The sequence below is a fragment of the Carya illinoinensis genome, chromosome 10 (genome assembly GCF_018687715.1).
Source record: "Carya illinoinensis cultivar Pawnee chromosome 10, C.illinoinensisPawnee_v1, whole genome shotgun sequence".
Lineage (NCBI taxonomy): Eukaryota > Viridiplantae > Streptophyta > Magnoliopsida > Fagales > Juglandaceae > Carya > Carya illinoinensis.
The window spans coordinates 24,980,608-24,996,759 of record NC_056761.1 but is presented as its reverse complement, the minus strand read 5'-3'; the positions used below and the strand labels follow the sequence as shown (position 1 = coordinate 24,996,759).

At 38.5% G+C, this 16,152-nt stretch overlaps 1 protein-coding gene across 1 annotated transcript; it reads left to right on the top strand.

Moving 5' to 3' along the window:
* Window positions 1-994: 994 nt before the first annotated feature.
* LOC122278581 lies at window positions 995-3,086 on the top strand. Its single transcript, XM_043088761.1, has 2 exons — window positions 995-2,107; window positions 2,904-3,086. Exons 1-2 carry the CDS (start codon window positions 995-997, stop codon window positions 3,084-3,086), a joined length of 1,296 nt encoding a protein of 431 aa, XP_042944695.1.
* Window positions 3,087-16,152: the final 13,066 nt, after the last annotated feature.

Here is a 16,152-nt window from a genome sequence, read left to right as displayed (position 1 = left end):
TCAACGATGAATTGAGAATGATAAAACAAAAGAGTTTTAGTAATTGAAAATAAAATACATAAATTAAAAATACCATCTAATGTGCAAGTTCATCCCTACCCCTATTTGAGAATTTAGTTACCCATAAATATAATGGACAATAAAAATCTCCAGAGAAAAATGAAGCAAACGACGGCCATGGAATTGATTTTTTCCTCTCTTCAAAGCTACCTCTTGCGCCTCTCCCCCCTTCTATTTCGTGCTAATGATATACTTATATAGGGTAGGAAAGAAACACTAATGTATTCATAATTTCCACATAAAAAAATCTCCTAAATTTTAGGACTCATCTTGTCAGCCATATACATGCTTCAGGAGTTCTAATTTGGAAATCTTTATTAGAGACAAATTTATAGCCCTTTAAGATAGATTTCTAATGCAATAATAATTGTATCAATCCAATATGTGAATAAAAAGTTACTGTCAAAATACTAAAATATATCCAGACTGTCTCCTAGCAAATTTCAGATTTAGACTTCTTGTTGTTTCCTTTTGTGATTTTTTTTTCTTTTTATTTGTGATCCAAATTTCTCTCAAACTCCTTTTGAATTTGACTGGGCTTTGATTTGCTCTTTTATAAACTCTAAAATTAAACATAAAAAAAATGCTTAAAAGTATCCCAACGTAAATAGAAACTCAATTCAAGAATAAACGATATAACCACAACAAACGGTCCTTCTCTCTCCTTCCTCTCTAGAGGAAAAAAGTGTAAGGTTTTGTCTTCCTACGTATCTTGGTACGTTAGGAGTTAGTCTCTTGGTTTTCAATCCGAGAGTTAGTTATTTGCTTTTGTCCAAAGATCCTCCTACTATCTAGTTTCTCCATCCTTGTTGGAGGTAGTGGGTTAGTAGGGAAGTTCTGGAAGTTTTTGGTGGCGTGTGTTCCCAGAAGAAGTAAGTCTTCAACCACAACAAACCAGCCAAGGTGATAGTACAAGAAACGGTGGAAATCAATTATGGAGGAGGAGAAACTCTCAAAACTCTGGGAAGGCCTCAACCTGACAGAGATAGAAGAAGAACCAATTACAGTTGCTGCTCAAGACATCATGGCGGCAACTCAAAGAGGCAAAAACTGCCTGTTGGCAAAAGTTATCACAGAAAGGTACTCCAACAAGGAAGCATTTCACTCCACCATGACTCAAGTATGGAGGAACGAAGGAGGTATGACATTCACTGAGATAGGTGAAAGCAGTTTCATGCTGGAGTTTGAAAATGGAATAGACAAGCAGAAAATACTACAAGGTAGACCCTGGAACTTTGACAGAAACCTTATTGGCATACAAGACATTGATAGCAGCTTGCCACCAAGTGAGGTGAGCTTCTCCCATGAGCCATTCTGGGTCCAAATCCACAATGTTCCTTTTGCTGGTATGAATGCTGAGTATGGTAAACAGATTGGGTCATCAGTGGGCAAAGTTATTAATGTGGAGGTAGACAAGGTAGGACAAAGTTGGGGTTGGTGTTTGCGAGTGAAAGTCGAGCTGGATATCACAAAGCCTTTAGTCAAGGGTAAATGGCTGCTAGTGGGAGAGAGGAGAATATGGGCAGCTTTCAAGTACAAGCGTCTGCAGAATTTTTGCTTCAGATGTGGAGTTATTATGAACCAAGGTAGAGGATGCCCGTTACAAAAGTCCCAAGAAGACCAACAATCCCAGTATGGGAACTGGCTCAGAGCCGTGCCTCCCAAAGTTCCAATGGGAGTATCAAAGACCTATGGAGGTAGATCAACCACCAGTACTCCTGATCAGAAATGGCAACACTCAGGAATGGAGGACATTAACTGTGCAGGGCTATCAAAAGTCCATGAGGATGATTCGAGGCCTCTAAGACAGGAGAGGGCAGAGGTGGGAAGACAGCCTATTCAAGACTCCATGACAGAGGAAGAAGATGTATTACATCACCAGAACAGGAGCCAATACTATACTCTGACAGGTGAGTATCCTCTCCCCTCTATAGTAGACATCGAGCACAATCTGGCCACTGCAGTAACATGCAATATAGCCCATACCACCCAGTCAAGTCCTACTTTCTCTACACCTGGGGATAAACTAGATGTGGACAGGGTTCAGGTCCCCAAAAGCACAAGAGTCAAATCAAAAGTAACCCACCTAAACCTTCCAACTAAGTGGCCAAAGAACCTAAATAGAACTAATCCAGACAAGGGAGCTCAGTCAAATTATTCTATAACAACAAAAAAGACCACCTAGAAAAGAAAATCTTGTGAAACAATACTAGCAAAGACTATAAACTCTGATGCATCAATTGTACTAACAAGAAAGAGAGCTAATAGTACTATATTGGGTGATATCTCTAACACCCATGGGACTAAAAGATCAAGAATAACCCTTAAGGGCTCTAAGGCCAACCAGGCCAACCTTTGTGATGATCCTCAACATATGGCATAGGCTGCAAGACAGCCCTGCCAAGACAAATGAACATTTTGAGCTGGAACTGCCGAGGGCTTGGGAACCCTCAGACAGTTAGCTTCCTTAAACTCCTGGTTAAGGAAAAGAGCCCATCCATGATCTTCCTCATGGAAACAAAGTGTGAAAAGAAAGAGTGGAAGTTGTTAGAAGAATTCTGAAGTTTGAGGCCTGTCTGGCTGTGGATAGTAGAGGCAGTGCAGGTGGCTTGGCTCTAATGTGGAAAACTAACACTATGGTGTCCATCTACAATTACTCTAGGTGGCATATTAGTGCCCATGTCTCGAGCTTTGTAGAGGACCAGTCCTGGTTCTTCACAGGTTTCTATGGTCATCCAGAGACCTCAAAAAGAAGAAGTAGCTAGGAATTCCTGAAAGAACTTAAACCCTTGGACGCAACAGCTTGGCTATACAGTGGTGATTTCAATGAATTGACCTATCAGGCAGAGAAAATGGGAGGTTCCCCTAGACCCTATAGACAAATGGAGATGTTCAGAGAAGCTCTTGAGTGGTGCTCCTTGAACAAGCTAAGGACAGAAGGACCAAAGTTCACTTGGTCAAATAATAGAACTGGCATGAATCATACCAAAGAACTTCTAGACTGTGCCTTGGGCAATCCAACCTAGCTACAAATGTTTGAAGATGCCTCCTGTATGGTCATACCTGCAGTAAAATCAGACCACTCACCCCTGAATATTTGTTTAGACTACAAATGGAACAGCGGATCGAGCAAGGCTAGAATTTTCAGATTTGAAGCTGCATGGAACTTGAAGGAAGGGTGTGACTCTACTATTATGGAAGGGTGGGGAATGGATGCTCTAGGTGTTAGCCAAACTGACAGGATGACCAGAAGACTTAGGAATTGTGGTTCAGCATTGAAAAAATGGAACTTAACGGAGAACAGAAAAACACCTAATGAGATTAAGGACAAAATGAAAAGGCTTGGAGAATTACAAGACATGGGCTGTGGGGATCAAATGCCATACATTTTCAAGCTACAAAAAGAGATTGAAACAACATTAGCTGAGGAAGATCTAAAGTGGAAGCAAAGAGCAAAACAACACTGGATGAAAATGGGAGATAAAAATACAAAATTTTACCACCTTCATGCCACCCAAAGAAGAAACACAAACAAAATTCAGCAAATACTTGATTGTAGGGGTAACTTGGTCACTGGAAAACAACACATAGGGCCCATACTCTCCTCATTTTTCATTGACTTATTTACATCCTCGAGACCCTGTGGAATAGAAGAATGCCTAGAAGACTTGCCTCAGAAAGTCACACCTAAAATGAACACATTCTTGACAGGGTTGTTTACTGCAGAGGAGGTTAAGGAAGCTGTTTCTCAGATGAATGGTTTGGGTTCACCAGGACCAAATGGCTTTCCTGCAATATTCTATCAGTCCAAGTGGGAAGTGGTTGGGAAAGAGGTCTCTAACTTTGCTCTCAATATTCTAAATGAAGGGGGACACTTGGAGGGAGTCAATAACACCTTCATTACCCTCATCCCAAAAGTTAAAGAGGCCAAAAGAGTTGCTGACTTCAGACCTATAAGCTTATGCAACGCTTTATACAAAGTAGTAGCTAAGGTTATTGCAAATAGACTCAAGTTTATACTGCCTAACATCATCTCTCCAAACCAAAGTGCTTTTGTTCCAGGTAGAGCCATCACAGATAATATCTTAGTGGTCTATGAAGCTCTCCACTCAATGTCTACAAGGCTGCAAGGGAAATCTGGTTATATGGCTTTCAAACTAGACATGAGCAAGGCTTATGATCGTGTGGAGTGGCCTTTCCTATCTTCAGTAATGGCAAAGCTAGGGTTTGATAGGAAGGTTATCTCATTGGTAATGGAATGCATCTCTTCGGTCTCATACTCAATCCTTCTGAATGGTGAACCACAACCCCTTTTCAAGCCAACCCGATGACTAAGGCAAGGGGACCCTCTCTCTCCCTACCTCTTCATTCTATGTGCAGAAGCCCTATCAAATATACTCCACAAGGCAGATAGAGAAGGAAGTGTTACTAGTGTACCAGTGGGAAGAGGCCCTATCAAAGTCAGCCACCTTTTCTTTGCTGATGACAACATGATTTTCTGCAAATCTAATTCCCTAGAATGGAGCAGACTTATGAGAATTTTGAGTCAATATGAGAGTGCTTCTAGTCAGTTGCTTTCCAAGGAAAAGTCATCCATATACTTTAGCAAGAATACTCCAACAAAAAATAGGCAAACCATTCTGAGAATAGCAGGTGTCCAAGCTACTAGCTCCTTTGATAAATACCTTGGCCTTCCAGCCATGGTAGGGATAGCAAAAACTGCATCATTCCATGGACTTATTGACAAGGTTTGGGCTCGAGTCACTGATTGGAAAACCAACTGCCTTTCCATAGCAGGTAAAGAGATCCTACTCAAATCTGTCCTATAGGCCATTCCCACGCACACTATGGGCATTTTCCTTCTACCTCAATCCATAATCTGTAGACTGGACCAACTTTTAAGGAAGTTCTGGTGGGGATATGATGAAAAAAGCAAACCAAAATTCAGTGGATCAAGTGGGCAAACTGGCCAAGCCTAAGGACTAGGAAGGTATAGGCTTCAAGAGCTTTAATCTAGCTCTACTAGCAAAATAAGGGTGGAATATCCTAACTAAACCTGAAAGCCTGCCTGCCCAAATTCTGAAATAGAAGTATTATGGCCAAGGTTCCTTTTTAGCGACTAAAATGGGACATAGACCTTCACTGGTATGGAGAAGCCTGAAAGCGGGACTTGGTATTTTGAAGGAGGGACTCTTGTGGAAAGTGGGCAATGGAGCTAAAATCAAGATATGGGAAGATAGGTGGCTGCCCAGACCTCACTTCCTCTCTTCTAATCTTGACAGGAATGAGAACTCAATAGAAACTCTAGTGGAGGAGCTAATAGACCCAGTGCTAAGGAAGTGGGATGAAAATACTCTATACAATCTATTCTCACAGGATAGTGTGGAGAGGACCGTTTGGGGTGGGGTGGAACCTCAAATGGCATCTTCTCAGTGAGAAGTGCCTACCATCTGCATAGGGAACTACAAACCAATCCAGAGAGTGGTACATCAAGGAACTCAAACCAAGAGGGATTCTGGAAAGATATGTGGAAGATGAAGCTACCTAGTGGAGTGAGGATGTTCCTTTGGAGGGCCTGCAGTGAGGCTTTGCCCACCTTTAGTAACCTGCACAGAAGAAAGATTAGAGAGTACAAGATGTGCCCAATATGCCATATGCAGGAGGAAACCTCGAGCCATGCACTGTGGGACTGTGAAGCTGCTCGAGATGTATGGGGACAATCCAGTAGACACATCCAACAAATGACCATCAATGAGCCATGCTTCAAGGAAGTTTGGTCCCAAATGAGAGAGAGGTTATCCCAAGCTGAAATGGAAGAAGCAGGTATGATAGCAAGACTCCTCTGGACTAGAAGAAATGACTTTGTGCATGGGAAAGCACTCAGACACCCAAACTCAATTATTCAGAAAGTAGCAGCTGACCTGATATGCTTTAAGGAAACTCAGGATAAATCATCAGTTGGAACCTACAGGGGTAGCAGACCATGTGTAAAATGGAAGAAACCCCTAGAAGGAAAATATAAACTCAATTGGGATGCTACCATGGATGTCTCGAGAGGTCTAGTAGGAATGGGAGGCATAATCAGAGACTGTAATGGAGAGGTGATAGCAACTCTAAGAGCCAAAAGGAAATTGACACTCTCCCCTTTTGAAGCAGAAGCTCATGCCTTGATGGTGGCAGTGCTCTTCAGCAAGGAAGCAAGGATACTTGATCTAATGCTAGAATGTGACTCTTTACAGGTTGTTGAGATGCTACAGAAACCAGCAAAGAACTAGAGTACAGGAGGCCTTGTAGTGGAAGACACTAGAAATGTTCTAAAGTCCTTTGTGTCTTGGTCTTATATCACACTAAGAGGGATGCTAATATGGTAGTACACAAGCTAGCCAAGGATGCCATTTTAAGTGATTATGATCAATATGATCTAGAGGAGATTCCAATTTGTATTAAGCAACTTGTTGCTGTTGAAGCTATGTAACTCTGTTTCAAGTAATGAAAGAATCATCTCCATTTCAAAACAAAATTCAAGAATACACATTAATTTCTATGATATCTATTCACATTTTAGCATTTTAATTCAATAATAGGGTATTTAGAGTGCACTTTCACACACTCATCAATGCTCGTCCAGGGTTCTTGAATAAATAAGAATGTCATCGATAAACACAATCACAAACTGATCAATATATTCCTTGAAGATACGATTCATCAAATCCACGAAAGCCACTGGGGCGTTGGTTAATCCAAAGGACATCACTAGTGAGACGCCCCCAAATTCTGCTTAGAATCGGACGGATATTTGAAGCGTCAAGATATGCAACACAAGGTTACCTACCCCCGTTTATGACATATAAGATCCAATGTTCCCAACATGTATCTACCATTATGTAATATTCGCAGCAGATAAATTTTTTATTTAGCAATACTATGCACCAAACTGAAAATATCCCAAATGCTTAAAATATACTTCATACATAAAGACCCATTGAACAACTAAGATCACAACACTAGTCCAAAATGGCTATGATCCAAAAGAGTACTGGAAATGCAACTCCATAGTATAAGTAGTAATTTAAGTTAACTACTATATTAACATTGATGTCACATTGTTGCTCAGTCGACTGTGTCCAGTTGGTCAGTTCTCGATTCTCCTTCAACTCTTGTAACAAGATCTACCATTCATGGGGAATGGTAGTTGGGACTACCACAGCGAGATTTGACTACAAATCTCAGCAAGTTAACAAAAAATCTCTACACAGGCTAATGATGCATGCATGATAGTAAAAGCATGAATGCAAAATCATATGCAAAATCATATGCAAAATCATCCAATTCATAAGAAATCATAGCATAGCTTGATATAAAACATAGCATAACTGACATAACTTAAATTGACACATGAACTGAACTTGACTTGACATGAACTTGATCTAAAACTTGACTTAATATGAACTTGCTTTGAAACTTGACTTAACATGAACTTGCTCTAAAATTTGACTTAACTTGAACTTAATCTGAAACTTATTCTTTAACTGCTTAAACTCAACTTCTTGGGTGCTACATGAGTCCCCTAGAGTCATGTGTACCTGCCGATTACCGCATCACAACACAGGTATCTGAACCAACTGTGAGTGCATTAATACATGCTCCACAGTTATTGTAGCCCCATGTATTTTACGTGTCACAATTGTTGTGTTTCACGTAATGTATGGGCCATAATTGCTGTGACCCCATACTTCATGTGCCACACTCACTGTGGATCCCACGAAACTGAATCGCTCCGGCGACCAACTGGTTAGGTCCCTGCCCGCTACCCGTTGACAGTATTTCGTCAACTCAAGGAATTTTCACCTATTTAAACACTCCAATGTGAACAAATGAGTTTCACTAGGATATTACCCTATCCTAGCACTTAGAGTCGTGATTGACATGAATAACTTGACTTGACTGTTCTCAAAATACCCACACTATACTCAAGATGAAACGTGACTAGAATATGAAAGGACAGAATGTGACACCCACAGTGTAAGAAGATGTCGCGTAATAAAAATACTCAAGTTACCTGTGACTCACTCAAAAATGAGAAGTACAAAAGTTATTCCAAGTTCAGGAAGATGTCGCATAATAATTAGGAATAAATTACTAGATCGTATCCTCATGAAAAGTTACTTAAAATCAAACTTGTTTAAAATAGTGAAAATATTCACAAAGAGAAAATAAAAATGATGGTATGTACAATGGATGGAAGAGTGCAACAAGAATAAAAAAGGGCACTAGTCATGGACTAGATTCATACTTTTAAATTTTTTTTAGTGTCGAAATGGAACGTAAAAAACTAAAAAATTGAAATTAATAATTAAAGATTCAACTACACTAAACAATTTTAATTAATCTGAAAATTAAATAATAAACTGAAATTAATCTAAAATATAATAGTGATGCATATTTAATAGAAGATTAAAGAAACAAGAAAAATAACTGACATAGAATAAAATAAACAGCAAATAAAATACCCAACTTTTAATCCAAAAATATCAAGAATATACCATAAACTTCAAATTGAAATTAAATAAAAAGTAGGCAATAAAAAGATCAAGCCAAATGAACAGAGATGGAGATTGAAGCAGTGGAGGAGGCTGGACTGTAGCAGCAATTGGACTCCTCAAGGAGCTCGATCTTCAAAGGTGCTGAAAAATACCCATAAAAATAAAAGTGCATCCGGTGCTGAATTGCTTGATTGAAAATATAGAAGTATGCAGCATATGCCCACGGCATTGAAATGAATAAATATGCCCTAGAGAAGAATACTTCGTGCGGCTTGAATTGAAAAAAAATGAAAAGAAGCAAAATCTCTCTTGTGCGGCGTGAATTGAAAAAATGAGAAGAAGCAAAAAATTTTCTTGTGCGGCTTGAAAAGGCTTTGTATCATAAAAGATGTTGCCCTCCCCCTCGGTCAAAGTCCAAATGGAATTTGAATTCCTCCTACCACTACCAATTGACGTGTGGCACTCAATGAATCTCTTCCAACTCCATGAAGACCAAGTCAAACCAAAAGAACTACTAGCATGTGTCTCCCACGTCTAACTCCACGAAGACCAAAGTCTCATTTTCATTTATTAGCGTATATAAAAAAAATTAAAAATAACAATTAGAAATAAAATAAAATAAAATAAAATAAAAATAAAGAATAGAATATCAAAAATATGTTATGCATGTAAAGAAACATTGTCCAATTAAATCACAAGTTATAAAATTAAGCATAAATTCATGCTATCAATCAATTTAAATCACAACTCAGATTTATGCATCTTAATAATTTTTCCATCTAAAACCAATAATAATGTAATGAAAGAATTAAAATATATTGGTTCTAAATGTATAAAAATATGCAATAACTCAGCTCAATCAACCTGCCCTCGATCATGACATATAACATGCAATGTTCCTAACCTGCATCTAGTATTATGCAATATTCGCAGTAGATAATTTTCTTTTTTAGCAATACTCTGTACCAAACTTATAATATCCCAAATAATTAAATCGTAATTCAAGCATACTTAATAAAAATAAACATCTACGATTTTAGTACGAGTCCCAGAAGATTATAATCTCAAAAACATGGGAGGCCAGACTCCATATTTACATTATCAAAATACACTATTGAGGAAGTTAGTCGAATAACTCGTGTAACTAGACTAACGAGGCCAGAATACTGTCCAAAAACTAACTATAGAAGTTGTAAGCTTCGTGTCATGTCTGCGGCGTGTGGTCAACCTCTTTCAGTCTACCAATGTCCGCTCCAAGCTTTGATCCTGACACATCGCCTACCATTTGGGAGGAATGGTAGTTGGGACTACCACAGTGAGATTTGATTACAAATCTCAGTAAGATGTGACATACATAATAAAATATTACAAACTACAAATATTGTTCAAACCAACAACAAAGCTTAAACTTCAACTCAATACTCCGGTGGAGCCGCATCCTCGGGCTCAGCCTCCTCCTCTTCCTCGATCTCTGCATCAAAATTTACGGTACCAAAAATGGTGCCGCAGGTAAGTAAGATCCAAACGCCACTAAATAAAAGCATATTAAAACTCAAACAATATGGATGAGAGAATGCCAATGCACATAACCCGTAAAACCATATATTTTCCACGCATGCCAAAAATCCCATTTGGCCCAAAAACATATCCTTTAAAAAAAACCTCGCCATTATCCCCGATAATGGCTCAAAAACATATTACTTTCCAAATCTCACCAAAAGTCACATTTGGCCCAAAACCAACTCAATCCAATGTCCAATTAATCTGAATGCACCGTGACCTCCCCTAGGGGTCATCCGCACACCCTGGCTCATGTGCCACACCGCGGGTAATAACCACGCGTATGACACCTAAACGAGCGATGCTCAATTCCGCCCCCCTCGAGTTCGTAGCCAAGCATCCTCTAGCCCTCGCCAGCAAAGGGCCACGGAGTCGGTATGAGAGCATTACCATCCCGCCCGCTCCCGTTGTCGCCTAGCGACAACCCAGGGGACATCACTCAGTATATTACACCCCCCAGTGAACAGAAGAGCTCCATCGAGATAATACCCCATCCCGGCTTGGGGTCGTGATACGCATGCACCCAAGAATCCATTTACGCCAACAAAGCATGATTTTCTCAATTTAAATAAAATGTGCATGCATGCACCATGTAAATGAAACCTCAAGGCACAAAACAACCAACCAATCACAAATCAACAAACCAAGCAACTTCGTCCTCAATTCATCCGACCCCCAAACTCCTCGGACTCAGTCCGGAATCAACCAACCAACAAAATAATTTATTGTAAGAGCAAAATATATTTAAATCTAAAAGTAGAGTTTGGAAAATACTTACAGCGCTATACGGTATTTTTTGAAAGCTCGCGGCGTTGCAAACGGCGGAGAAAAAGCAACGTAACAGTGTATTTTACACTGTGGCCGTGGGTAATAATAAATTACCCACTTTCGAACGGGGACAAACCAAGACACAAAATTGATAGGGAATGGGTCTTGAGATGTTTATGAAGCTAAAGGAAGTGAGTTTTGGTCATGGGTGGCGATGGAAATGGCGGTGGAAGGCCCAAAAGGGGTTGAACGAAGTTGAGCTCGTGGGAGCTACTCCGACAAAGATCGGGGCCAAAATTGGGTGGATTAGGATGAAAAGAGGTAGGGGAAGAAGCTGTGAAGAGGTGGTGGCTGGAGGTGGAGCGACGGCACCAGAACGGCAAAAAGGCCGTGCGGCTTAAAAGTGCTCTAGGTGGTGATCGGCCGGCCAGATGGAGCTGGAAATTGGTGGAGGTGATCACCAGCCAGAGGGGAAGATTTTGGTGGGGGTGGTGTTGACCACGCCGGCCGGACAGCAGCGGAATGGGCAGCTGGGCTGAACGGCGAAGGGGAGAGGAGAGAGAGAGAGAATCAGTGTACGCGGGAAGAAGAAAGGAAAAGAAGAAGAAGAAAAGAAGAAAAAGGAAAAAGGAAAGGAAAAAAAAAAGAAAAAAGGGAAAAAGAAAAGATGAAGGAAAAGAACTGAGGTCCAGTCCTCACTCCGGAATCCAAAAACTGATCCACCGAAAACGATTTTAAAAACATAAAATGACTAAAATAAATTAAACACCACATCAAATAAAATAAAACCAATTTAAAATACAATAATTTAAAATAAAAGAACCAATATATTAATTAAATTAAAAACACCCCTTTAGTGAAAATACACATAAAAACGGGTCATCACATCTTTACTTAACATAACATACTTGAAATGGTAAAATTACATGATATGACATACATGTAACATGTGGCATACTTATAACATATAGCAATACGTGACAAAATAGATTGTGTAACAAATAAATATTTATGACAGAATAAATCATGCATAATAGATAAACATCTAATGACGTGGCATGGCATGGAATATATGATAACATACATACGTAAATTGTAGTTCCCTTACCCATCATACATACACAGTAAACTGATAGTAAGTTAGAAGCTAAGTTACCTTGATCGTCGCGTTCTACGATAATAAAGTGCGGAACATGAGGAACTGTAAGAGGGTATTGTAAAATTTAAAAATTTAATTATTAAATATTAGAAGCATGAAAACAAGCTAACTTAGAGTAAAATTACCATTTTACTCTCTACATGTGGAAAAATGACCATTTTACCGTAACTTAAGGATTTCACATCCTAACTCTAAAAATTTTCAAACTTTACATTCCTAATGTAAATTTTGTCCTAAACTCAAATATCAACTCAAAAAAATTTAAAACAAATCACAACTATGAGAAACACACTATGGCCGAAACATCCATAGGCAATTTCTCTTGATTTTTGTTGCAATTCTTCTAGCTTCAAAACTTATGCTTAAACCAAAACTTTGCAACAAAGATCTTCATATCCAAAGTTTAAAATGAAACTTAAAATATCCATTTAAAAAAAGCTAATAATCAACACCAAATGTCTTTTTTAAAAAGATCCAAACACTTAAATCACAAGCTTTGACCCTAAATCAAAACATCTCCAAGAATTCCAAAAAGAATCAAATGTTACTTCTAACATATTCATAACATCATCCTAAGATCAACCATGCTTTAAATCATCAAACTATAGGCACCAAAAAAAAAATAACACTTGGAGATTTTGGTTTTTCACTTAGTCCAAATACAAAAACTTTTTTTTTCTTAACTAACTTTGATAAATGTCTTGATTAATGGCTTAAGAATGTGAGATCTTCAAACTAAATTGTCACATGGTTTAAAAATGTGCCTAAAGAATGTCCAACCATTAAAATTAAAACCACATGGCTAAAAATCAATAAAGCATGGATCTAATCCAAAAACATCAAATCTTAGGCCTAACCGAAATCCTCTTGCATAGAAAAATCATATCTTTGAAAATAATACTAAATATCTTTAAAATAACATCCTAACATGAAAATCAGAGACTTGAAATCATCATATAAAAATATCAAAGCCTTTAGAGTAAGATTAGACCACGAAATATTCAAACTTTCTCCAAATAAAAACTATTTTTCTACTTCCAGTTCTCAAGTTTCTAGATCTAAGAAAATCTATCCTAAAAGCCTTTATTCATGCAACAAAACCTCAATGAAAACTCTTAAAAACATGCTAAAAACACTCCATGAAAGTTTCAGACCAGGATATGTCCATTAGCTTGCTCAAAAATTCCAAAACATAACATACTCTCCAATCTCACGCCCAGAATGACCTTTCCATGGTTAAAAATACTTTTTACCAACCAAATGACCATGGAACGATACGAATAATATATCTATGGAAACTATACTCAAATAAAAACAATGTTTATGAAGGATTCATCATGTGAAAATACTTAAAAAGGGTCTAAAATCTCTTCATAAAAAGGCCCAGAATTCTGCCCGAGAGAGCCCTTTTGGGTTTCTCTCTAAAAACGGGGTGAAGAAGTTCTGAAAGGGAAGGAAATGTATCTTGCACGAATTTAGAATTCTGGAGGCAGAAGATATGGGCTTGAACGACCCTTAATTGGAGGTGGCTACGTGACATAAAGTGGAGAATAGTGAGGGGCAAAGGACTGCATGCCTGTAGAAGCTGTGAGGTATGTAGGCAGATATGGTGGATTCTCCTTCACATCAAGGCACTATTTGGTGCAGCCAAGGCAGTGGATGGTCTGCCATGTGGAGGAGAAAACTTCTTCAAGAAGCTTTGACAAGGTGGCCAAATTCGTGGGCCTTGGTGGGCCTCAACCAAGTGGGCATCAATTTGGGTTTAAAGGGGGTTTGGTTATGGTTTGATATGCTATCAAGCCCAAATCTAATTTTTCTTGGCCCAAACAAATTTCCAAGGTTTAAAAGATTGGATAGTGATGTCATAAAAATAATTTGAGAAATTAATAGCATGTAGAAGTGATTTAATCAAGTGATTAAACACAATGCTAGAAATTGGATCAAAAAGGATTTGAAGGCCAACTTTAGGGTTTGGGGAAACCGTTTAGGGTTTCGGTTTCAGTTTCAACCAAGATTTTGGGGTTTAAATTTGATTCCAACCATTTAGGTTTTCACTAGGATTGAAACCCTTTTTGATCTAGCTCAATTTGGTTGATCAGATGAAAAAATATTTTGCTTAGGTGGCATGATCTCACACCTTGATTTCCTTCACAAATCCATCTAGTGATTCCTCTTTGTGCCAAGTGTCTAATACTATTCACTATGTGTGGCTAAGATCTTTCCAAGTGTCCAAATAAAACTTCTCTAACCCAATTTGGATATTGGACACTATGATTTTGAAAACACTGCACTTAGTACGCTTATCGAGGTTACTATTCACCCTAAAAAAATGCATAATAAACTTAGTACTAAAAAATCTTAAATATTCATATTAACCTACAATGAAAATCGTTTACCAAAACTCAACCCCGAAGTATCCCTAAAACTAATTGCACAATTTCAAATAAGCATTTCGTCCGAAATTATGAAAATGAGTTATTGCGCCATAGAATCCTAAATACTCAACTGAGTCTAGTGGCGCAGACCATAATGTAGTCTAACACTTTTGACTACCTCAAATAATTAAAGTCGCATTTCTGGCACCATAGTGAGTGATAACACTGACCATGTTGACAAACTAAAACTTTTGCGCTTAGTCGATTCGTGAAAACTTATAGAGTTTTCATGAGACTCCTAAATTCTATAGAAATTCCACCATTGAATTTCTAACGGGTTGTTACATCCTCCCCTCCTAAAAAAAGGATTTCATCCTCGAAATTGACGCAAGTACAAATATAAGACACGCTCAATAGAAGATGTTGCTTACCAAAACTATTGTCCATCACTGGACGTATAATCACTGGTTGGCTCCAAAGGAGGTGCATCGATGTCCAATGGCAAAAAGTGTTGAGGTAAGTAGTAGAACACATTATCTTCTTAATCATATACCAAATTTTCAAAATGTCCTGGGATAGGGGGCTGCACGACCTCCACATCACTGCTGTCTGGCTCCTTACCATCATCCAACAAATGCCCATGGTGAGTTGATGACATGAATGAGCTTGACGTAGCAGGCTCAACGTTCGCAGTTGCAACACGCTACTCTGCTGCTCTATTGGACTCTACTCTGTCCCGTGTTGTCCTAGCCTTGAAACTATCTCGATCTAACCACGTGGTTGGGTGCAATGGCGGGTAACGCTCTTTATGAGGTAACGCCTTCCTCTCGGAGCCAACACTATTCTTATCTATAACCATCACCTGGTCACACAAAATAACTACCACTACAACATAAGGGTATAACACTCCCAATGGTTACTGCCTAAATTTAATGACTTCTAGGCTGACCTTCTAGGATACTAAATCCTTGCTTAAATGAAATCACTATTCTCCCTACTATTCAAAGAATTATCCACAACATATATATACCTACCATTTGTAACTCTCTCAAATAATCAATTTGTACTAGAATCCTCCCACAAAGTAGGTCAAGTTGTACCAGCATACTTTCTAAATCTAAAACTTCAAGTATTATGCAGTTCAATTTGGAAGAAATTAATTCATACACAACCGAATTCACTTTCTCTATTTCCTGAAGATATTCTATCTACCTAGGTCTAGCTTACTCCTTCATAATCATAATGAAATCGTTCTCCTCCTAGGTGATACCTTGATAAATGATCAGCTATTAATCTAAACTCAAAACTTTCTCTCTTATGATTGGCGTAGCTCTTCTATCCATCATGAGCTACCTCTTATTCTGACTCTAAATGAAAAGATATGTTCCTACTGTTCAAGTAAGCCCTTAAGACCAAGATTTTACTCTCCATATATTTGTCTCCACTATAAGGGCGATCTATGTCTTCACAAACATAGTGCTTCACCAAAAACCATTTAATGGCGGCTGGATAAAACTACAATCATAAATGAATCCTACTAAGGCCAAAGCTTCTCCCAAATACTTTACTCTTCTGAAAACAAATACCATTGGGTCCTCAAAATCAAAACAACTCCAAATATGCGGAATACGAATTTATCAACCTTCAATATCCTTCCTCTATCTGCTAAAAAGTATTCTATATCTAC